Source organism: Rousettus aegyptiacus, unplaced genomic scaffold (genome assembly GCF_014176215.1).
Source record: "Rousettus aegyptiacus isolate mRouAeg1 unplaced genomic scaffold, mRouAeg1.p scaffold_m13_p_8, whole genome shotgun sequence".
Classification (NCBI taxonomy): Eukaryota; Metazoa; Chordata; class Mammalia; order Chiroptera; family Pteropodidae; genus Rousettus; species Rousettus aegyptiacus.
The window spans coordinates 16,605,054-16,614,465 of record NW_023416311.1 but is presented as its reverse complement, the minus strand read 5'-3'; the positions used below and the strand labels follow the sequence as shown (position 1 = coordinate 16,614,465).

Below are 9,412 nucleotides of genomic sequence, written 5' to 3'. Positions count from 1 at the left end.
AGAAGGAGGCTCCAGCAGGGAGGGGGTAAGGGAAAAGGGCACCAGTGAACACATACTGTCCGAAGAGTTGGGGGACACCATAGCAACACTCTTAGTCATGACAAGGGAGCTCAAAGGAAGTGCTAGCTGGGGTAGACCCCTTGAGGGGGCCGCGGAGGAGGTTTGGCTAGGGTCAGGGCCCTCTTAGGGGAGGTGGCTGGTGAGGAAAGAGGATGGAGGGAGCCAGCCAGGTTATCCTGAGGCGGGGACTTCAGCTATGCTCTCAGCCTGGACCACAGGCCTGGTGTGAGTGAAGAGTGGATGGGGTCAGGGGCCACCGTGGGGAGCAGGCATGAGCCCTTCCTCACCGTTGCGCCCTGCTCCCCGCCTCAGCCTGCTGTGACTCTGGCCCTCTAGCTGCTGGGGCTCCTGGTCCTGAGCACTCCTCCCTTCCCCAGCCTTCCCCCTTCCCCACTTCCCTGGGCTGTCCTTGTTTCTACAGGCTGGGTTGACCCTGTGTGCCAACCCTGGCCCCTCACCCAGGCTGCCTCTGCCCACCCATTGGCCGCGGCGGCCTTCCCAAGGCGGGTGGTGGTGTGTTCTCACTTGTGAGGCATCCCTGTCAGAAGCACTTAGTGTACAAATTAGCCGTGGCCTCCCGCCTCCCTCTGCACAGCTCTGGGCATTGGGCTGACAGGGCCAAGGCTCCGGGCCCTCTCTCGCCTGCCCTGGGGCCTCACAGCCTGTGCGCATCCCTGGCCACCTGCCCATGACCGACTGAGCAAGAGGGCTGGCCCCCAGTTGCCAGGGTTCCTTTCTTGACCCAGACAGGACCAAAATGGGCAGAGTATGCAGGGATATATTGGAGTCCAGGGTCTACTAGTGGCAGGTCCAGTGTTGAGAGCTGTGGGGGATGGACTGGAGCCAAGTAGAGGCTCTGCAGCTCCCACCCACCCCGCCCACTGGCCCGCCTGCCACTCAGGCAGGGAAAATCAGCTGTGACAGGCCCAGGAAGGCCAGGCCCCAGGGGCCGCAGAGCAAGCATGCAGCTCCTCTTCCAACATATGGTTGCTGTCGGCCTGGGGCGCTGCTTGGCCAGTGCAGGCTCCGAAGCTGGGTGGGGGCTCGAGCAGCCCAAGCCTCTCATCCCACCCTCCTGGCCAGGCTGCTCTCTCAATGATCCAAGGCCCTTGCACCAACTCGTATGCCTCTCACAACGGGGAACTCACTCCCACTACAGCCCCTGTCATTCCTCCATCACAGCAGCCTGAGGCACACAGAGGGTCCCCACACCCTACCCCAGGATGCCTAATGACCTAGTGGGTGTGGGGAGATGGAGCATGTGGGGAGGGCCAGTCTCCAGATGAGACAACCCTGCAGCTAGTTGGAGGATGAGGCACAGGGAAGAAGTAATGGGGCAGGAGCCAGCCACCAGCAGAGAGCTTGCAAGCCCAGGGGAGCAGGAGCTAGAGACCTGGAGTCTGTGGTAACAGAAACCTCCCAGCCGGGCCCCTCTCTTTTCGGGTGGGCTAGCTCAAGCAGCCCCCATCACAGATTCCCTGGTGAACTTCCAGCCCTCTATGTGCTCCCCATGAGTCTGCAGTGAGGTCCTCCAAACCTGCTCACAGCTCTATCCACGTAGTTACCCAGCCCTATCCCTCTGGCTCTGCCCCTCCCCTGAACCGGCTGTGGCTCTTGGGGACAGTGGCCTCAGGTGTGACCCTCCCCCTTTCAGCCAAGCCCTGAGCCCACCCCTTTCAGCCTGAAGCTACCTTGAATGGGCAAGGTGGAGGAAGTGCCAAGGATGACCCATACTCTGGGCCCAGGGAGATCGCGAACACCCAGGGTTCATCATGAGCAAGTGAATATGAGTCATGGCCATGCTGACCTCTGCATGGTGCTGACCCCTCCCAGGAGTTCCCAGACCCTGCCTAGGGGCTCCAGCCCACCAACCCTCTGCCTACTGGGTAGGCAAAGGCTGGACCGCCCCCTACACCTGTGCTGGCAAGGACCATGTGTGTACACTGAGGGGATGAGACAGGCCTGCTCCAGGCACTGTGCCACCACCCCCTGCCTTCCCTGGGCCCAATGTCCGTCCTGCCCCTGTATCCCCTGGCATGCACATTCCAGCATTAGTGGAGGCGACAGGAGGGGTGGGGGATGTGGGCAAGCCAGGCAGAGGTTAATGGCGGAGATGAGCTCCTGCTAGAGGCAGAGAGAGGGGCTGTGGGTCCCCCGCCCCACCCTGCAACAGGACCAGATGATGAGAAAAAGTCTGCTCCCTCAACACCCCATTGGTGCCAGAAACACCCAGAGACCAAGTCTCTTATCACCCATTCTTCAGGTGAGGAGACCGAGGCAGGGGTCTCAACTCAGGACAACATTAGGGACCAAGCCCCAAAGCCATGGGGTTCCCTGTTACTGCTTCAGAGGGTGGGAACCATCTCACTGGGCCCAAGCTTGATCCAACATGGGGGTGGGTCCCAGTGAGTGGGTTACGACCCACCCCCATGCCCCACTCTTGGGCGGAAAGTGGGACAGGCCCTGGGCACAATGTGTGCCAGCTATGAGGGAGCAGATGTGCATAGAGAACCTTGGGCAGAGAGCACGGGGGATGCAGAGGACTGGCATTGATGACCTGCCTTGTCTGGCCAAGGGTGGTAGAGATGGTCATTTGTGTACCTGACAGGGTGGCCTTACTTGCGCCCTGTGCACAGGCCACTGAGCTGCAGCTGCAACTGAGCTCTCAGGACACCCCTACAGCAAGCTTAGGGCCCACTTGCACCCCCTGCCCAGACTCCTCCCAGAACCCCAGAAACACACCCAGGTTGTGCCCCTTGGGTGCTGAGTTCCCCCAAAGGTGCCACTACCTCTCCTCCCACCCAAATTTCTAGAAAAAAACCCAGGCTATGAGGGTGGCCTCCATGGCTGATGCTGAACGCACCCTCCCTGACATCCTCCTGTTCCCCAAATATGGAGTCCTGGCCTCCTCCTTCCTCTCAGGGGCTCCTTGGTCACCTGGGCTTCGCTGGGCTGTTTGCTCTGCGTTCTGCAAGGCAGGGCTCCTTGAGATGGGGGCTTCCTGATCCATAATTTTCCATCCCGTAAATCATGACAACAGCTTCCAACCAGCCCATCCCCTGTGCTGGCGGCTATTGCCTCTCCTCAGGGGGTCAGCCAGCAAGGGGCGGGGAAGCAGACTCATCCCTGGGACCAAGCGGCCAAGGCCTGGGATCCCCATTCCCACTGTCTCAAGGTGACTTGTATCCCTGCCCTCTCTGAGCAGTGTCCATGATGAGGGGACTGGGCCTAGCTAAGCACGTTCAAAGTTGGGTTTGTGTGCAGAAGGAGCAGGCCTCCTGGTCCCCACTCACCACAGGGCTGCTGGCGTGACGACTGCTCAAGCTGTCTCTCAGCTCCAGGCTGCCTGCATGGTCAGCTGGTCAGCCAGGACAGGCCAGGTGGGCAGAAAAGAGAAAGCTGGCGTGCTGTGTCACCCATAGCCGTCTGCGCCCCCATGGACTTGATGAGGAGAAATGGGGCCACCCGAATTGCATCAGGGAAGGCGGCACTGGGGCAGGAGGGAGACCAAACTGGGCACTATCTTTACATCAGTATCATCACCCTGGGTTCTGAGGGCAGAACCACTGAGCTCTGTTCCTTACAGACGCCTGTTGTGGTTAAAAAGGGAGACCTGGGCCATGACCTGTCTGTCACTTGCCTGCACAGACTGGGAAACTGAGACCTGGCTCATAGGCATGCTAGACTCTGGATGCAGTGCTCTTCTCTAGCTGCCTCATTCGAGGTGCAACGCCCAGAGTGGCTATTCCTTCCTTTCTCAACTCGCTCCTGCCTCCCAAACTGAACTGGGGATACCCCAGGAAGCCTTTCGTTAAGCCTGCAGAGAGGGTCAAGTGGATCTTCATGGGGCCTTCTGTGCCTCCACAGAGCTGGCCCGGAGCAGCACTCACCCCTCTGGGTGCAGATCCTGTACCCTGCCTGAAATGGCACCACCATACATTTCTGGCAGACTCACTGGGAGAGACTTGGTCTGGCCATGTCCTGGCACATCTGTGACCATGTCCAGAATGGAACTGGCTGGCCAGACAAAATTCCAGGAATTCCTAGCTGAGAAGCAGTAGGACCCTAGACTATTAAGATTTGATACCTCAAGGTGTACTCCTGGGCTGGGAGCAGCTCTGGCTATGAGGACATTAAGGAGGGTGAGAGTCATGGAGAGTCTGAGATATCCTAGCCTTTCCCTGGCTCCACCTCTACCCTCGCCAGGAGAGACAGCAGTGGAGAGGAGTTCTGCAAACAGCAAGAAGATGGAGGGCCTGGCCGTGGAGCTTTCCTGAGGCACCTGCCAGGGGACTGACAAGCCTGGGCTGGATGGGGGCTTGGTAATGCTTCCAGGAAGAGGGGAGTGAGTGCATGGAGACCATCCTTTCCTGAGCCAGTGGCTGTCAGTGGGGAGGACAAGGGTTTGGGGGGCGTATATCCAGGAGGAGACTCAACCTCCTCTTTGGAGAAGAGGAAACAGCATTGGAGGCAAGGCTTGGCCCGGCAGAGATGGCCAGGAAAGGATTCTTGCGTTACTATCTATGCCCTGTGCTGTGCTGCTCAGCTCTGAGCTCCAGCCCTCCTGGGATTAGGCTCTATTCCCTCTAGGCTGGACTCTATCCCCTCCTGGGCTTGGCTGCAGCCCTCCCCAGGTTGGTTCTGTTACCCACAGCGCCCCCTATCCCGGGGCTCAGCCCCTAGGCCCTGGCTCAGGTGGGTGGTTGTCAGAGGCCAGAGCCCTGCCCTGACGGATGAGTGCTGACGGCCCCTCTCCACGCGCCCTGGCCGCTGACACCCCATCACACCGCTGCGGGGACCCCGGGAGACCTCGCTGCCTCTGCGCACCCTCGCGGCAGCCTGCAGGCGACGGGGGCGGGGACGGTGCCAGTCGCCCAGCATTTGTCCGCACACCTGCGCCTCCACTCCTGGCTCCTCCGCGACGCTGTCCGTCCCTGCCCGACTCTAGTGGTGCCACTGGTGCCACCAGCCACCGCTCTATCCAGGAGTTGTCGTTGCTGCGGAGAGAGCTGTGCGGGTCCTGGGAGCGCGAGGCCAGTGAGTTGCGTGGGAGGGGGCGTCTGTGGGCAGGAGGAGGGAGAGAGAAGGAGGTGGGTATCACCTGGGGTGACCAGAGGGAAACCGCAAACGGCGCTCGCTCGCCCCCTTCCCCCGCTAGCCCGGATCGGAGGTCCCAACGCCCCCCGAAACCCGGCGCCGTGGCGCACGCGCGGCTGCTCTGGCTGCCAACTTCGGTGAGTGCGAGTCGGCGTCGGGGGGACGCGGTCGGTGGCAGAGGCTTTGGGGATTCGCAGCCAAGTGAGTGACTGCAGATCGCATGGGGGTTCGCTCCCAGCACCCAGTCTCAGTTTCCACTGTGGAAGTCCTTGTCGCTGCTCCGAGAGCCTGAGCCGGTTTCGCTTAGTCCGGAGTCGCGGCCGGCGCCGGGCGGGAAGAGCGCTGAGTGGGGCGGAGGAGGGAAGTTTCTGCTTGGTTCTCCCGGCTACGCGCAGACTTCGCCCGGCGCCGCAAGCTCTGCTCCGGCTGGGGCGCAGGTAGGGCGGCGCAGGCGTCGGCGTGTCGGGGGAACTTCGGAGGCAGCGCGGGGTACGGGTGGACGTTTGGGGTGCGGGGCGGCGGGACGCCGGGAGTGTCCGGCACGTTCTAAGCAGCCCCAGCCCCTACGTCCCCGACTTCCCAGAGTCCAGGCTCCACGCACCGGGACCATCTGGGGGCAGCAGCCTTCCTCCTGTAGGAGGGCGCCGCTGGGGAGGGCAAGAGGAGGGAATTGGGGTCTCCTCCTCAGCCAGAGAGGAACCTGGTCGCCCCTCTGCACCACGCCCTGTGGAGTGCTTGCTCCCTAAGTTCCAAGGGGGCCAGTGGGATGGGTGAGCTGTAATCCCCTGGTGGCGGCTCCAAGAGCTAGGAGTCCCATCTCTCGCCCTGGGTTGGGGCCTCCTGCGCCTGGCCTGCCACTAGTTCTCCCACAGACAAGGAAAGGTTAGTGGGGCCGGTGCCTCCTGGCTGGCACAATGGGGGTGCAGGCCACTGTGGAAGCGTGCACCCAGTCACGGGCGAATGAATGTGCTTTTGGGTGTGTGTGGGTGCGTGCTGTTATCTAGGGGTGTCTTCTGCTTGTGCACAAGCATGCTGGGTGGGTGCCAGGCATCCTCTGGGTCCCTGTGGGATTAGCAGCTGCTGAGATGGCTCCTAAACAAGCCCGCAACCCAGGTGACTGATCTGAAGAGGGAGCATAAGAGGACACTCCCCCTTCCTCCTGAGTCCTGGAGCCTAAGAGGAGACACCCCCAATCCAGGGGCCAGGCTGGGAGGTGGGGTGGGTGGTAGTACCAGGCAGCACAGCTGTGTGGCTCCCAGGGCTGGGTGATCGATGGCCCCAGCACAGCCGCCTCTGTCTCCTGAGCACACATGCCCATTTGTCATTTGTATCTTGGTGGGGGGCTGGGATGGGGCCTGCCTCTGCACCCACCACCAAGTCCAGGAGGTGTCTGCAGCCCCTCAGGGAACGTCAGGCCCTTTCCTGGGCCCAGCGGCCTCTTTCCAACCCCTGCACCCGTCTCAAAGCCCCATCCCTTCCTAAATCTGGACATCCACAAACCAGTCAGTTAGCCTCTGCTTGCCTCACCTTCCACGCCCAGACCTTTACCATGCTGACTCCCTACATAAGGGCTTCTTTGAATGGGCAGCCCTTTCCACCCCTCTGGCTGTCCCTAAAATAAACACTGCCCAAACAGTGTTTGGGGCAGCAGACATGACTGCCTGCCATGCGTACAGCCCAAAGGCCAGCAGGGAGGACAACCTGCTCTCAGTGGCCGCTCAGCTGCTCTAGTCCCTCTGCTTAACCCACTGGCCACCCCTGAGCCCCAGGGAGCAGGGCTAGTGTGTCTGTCCACATTCATGACAGTGTCCGTGACCATGTGTGTTCTTGGGTGTGTAGTGTGTGTATGTATGTGTGTGTGTGCACACTGCACTTTAATGTGTCTGAGTACCTGCTCACACCGTGCCTGTGCTGTGAGTGCATCCATGTGCACAGTGACCGTGTCTGCTCTGAGAGTGCATGTGCCTAGGGCCCCAAGTATTTTGGTGGTCCACTCTGTTCTGAGTCAGCCCAGCCATGCAGAGGTTGTTGCTCCAGGGAGCGAGTGAGAGCTTGTCTGGAGTCTCACACACGTGTGTGCACACACTCTTTGCGTCCCACACAGGCACGCACCGGGGTGGTGGACAGCCCAGGTGGCAGCCCAGATGGAGTGAGGAGCAGCTTCTGAGTGAACACGCAGGGCATGGGGAGAGGAGGGTCTTGGCCGAGCTCAGCCACTGCAGGCTCAGCTGTTGACCTGCCTGAAGCCACCCAGATGGAGCCAGGCTGAGCAGGTGGCTGTGCCATGGGGCCATGCTGTGACGTCCACGCCCCCCAGCCTGGTCTGGCTCCGTGTGAGGCTGACCCCCTCGGAGACCTCCAGTACCCAGCTGACACCCTGCTGGAGAAGGAACATGCGTGCGCGCGTGCGCGCGCGCACACACACACACACACACACACAACATTAACCAGAGACTCAGGGCCTTCTGCCAGTGGCTTTTATCTTGGCTTTCCGGCATGGGCAGTGGTCTCTGGAGAGGTGAAAGACAAGGAAGGGTCGATGTCCTCCAGGAAAAGGCCTGGTCATACTTGGCTTCAACCAGTCACTCACCGAATGCCTGTCAAGAGACAGAAACTCTGGCTCTGCCAGTGTGGGAGATGGGCCTGGATGGAATCACCCCAGAACTGGGCCTGCTCAGGGCTGACTTGGCCTGAGTCAGAGATAAATTACAGGAGTCATGGTTAAACTTATTTATTTATAACAAATACTTTTTTCATGTACTCTCAAAATATTGGCTAAAGCATGTTTATAGCTCAATGTCCACTGTGTATTTAAAAATACATAAAAAAGTATTTGCCATTTACCCAAGTCATATGTAACTGGGCATCCTGCATTTTTGTCAGCTACGCCTAGAAGTGTACGTGGAGAGGAACTGAAGGATAAGGCAGGGAGGGCATTCTAGGCCAGGGGGCTGCACATGCAAAGGCCAGGGAGACCCAGGCTGCAGGATGAAGGTGGCGCCATGCCCGGCTCCTACCCTTGAAGCTGTGAGAGCTGCCAGAGGCTCTGACTGAGGCCCTCTTGTCTGCAGGTGGCCATGGTGCCTGGGCCTGTCTGCTAGCAGGCTGCCATGTCCCGAGAGGCAGGCTCATGCCGCCTGGGCCCTGGGGCACGAGCACGGGCTCGGAAGCCCAAGAAGCCGCACTACATCCCACGGCCTTGGGGCAAGCCCTACAACTACAAGTGCTTCCAGTGCCCATTCACCTGCCTGGAGAAGTCGCACCTATACAACCACATGAAGTACAGCCTCTGCAAAGACTCCCTCTCGCTGCTACTTGACTCCCCAGATTGGGCATGCCGCCGCGCCCCGGCTGCACCCCGCCCCAGTGAGCCCATCCCGGACCGCCCCTCTGACCCCACGGACCCGGGCAACCATCCCCAAAGAGCACAGCTCCCGGATGCTCCCTCCACACCCAACCTTGTTGTCACTGACATCCTCTCCCTACACCACTGTGTTGGGGGCTCCAAACTGGGGGCTGATGGCTCCCCAGGAACACCAGCCCCTGTAGCCAGAGATGCCCAGAAGGGTGCAGGCCTCAGTGGGCTTTTGGCTGAGTCGTGGAAGCCGGGGCCAGGCAGGGGCCCCAGGAGCATGGTGGTGGTAGACTCAGTGGGTCCTGAGAACGGTGTCCCCTGTTATCCCCCGCCTACCTCCAGTGAGTTCCCCGAGGCCCAGAGCCTCCAGCTGTCCCTGCTGGGTGTCAACTATCCTCTGAGCCCCAGCCTCTTCTCCTACCTGGGGCCCTCCCTGGCCGCTGCAGCCCACATGCCCTTCCTCGCCTCTGCCAGCCCGCTCCTGCCCCCGGCCACTGCCTTCCCTGCCCCACAGCCTCCCGAGCACCCAGCCCCAGTCCCCCGCCTATACTACCCTCTTCTCCTAGAACATAGTCTGGGGCTGCCAGCAGGCAAGGCTGCCCCTGCCAAGCCCCTGGCCCCTCCCAAGGGGCCCCTTGGGACACTTGCCCCTGGGCTACTGAGGATGCCAGTACCTGGGCTGGGTGGGCCTTGGCCCTGTGGTGCTCCCGGGGACTCAGGGCAAGAGGGGAGGCTGGAGCTGGCTGCCCAGAGTGATCCTAAGAGGAAGCTGCCCCTGGGAATCAGGCTGGAGCCCCCGAGAGCCCCCTCCAGCATGGCCAAATTTGGTTCCCAGAACAGGTAAGTGCCAGGGGCCCTCAGTCATGGGTGGAGGTTGATGTAGGGGAAGAAGGGCTGGGC

General features: G+C 60.9%; 1 protein-coding gene across 3 annotated transcripts in view; it reads left to right on the top strand.

The window, feature by feature from the left end:
• Positions 1-963: 963 nt before the first annotated feature.
• Positions 964-9,412, top strand: part of PRR35 (proline rich 35) — an 11,534-nt gene continuing 3,085 nt past the window's right edge. The window contains exons 1-3 of one of the 3 annotated variants that reach the window (XM_036226006.1): positions 964-5,097; positions 5,219-5,294; positions 8,229-9,352. In XM_036226006.1, coding sequence (XP_036081899.1) covers positions 8,268-9,352 — 1,085 coding nt within the window. In that variant the 5' untranslated portion in view covers positions 964-5,097; positions 5,219-5,294; positions 8,229-8,267. Of the gene's footprint in view, positions 5,098-5,218; positions 5,295-5,482; positions 5,595-8,228; positions 9,353-9,412 lie in introns of those variants that run through there. The other 2 variants (XM_016136729.2, XM_016136727.2) reach the window with 2 other exon arrangements.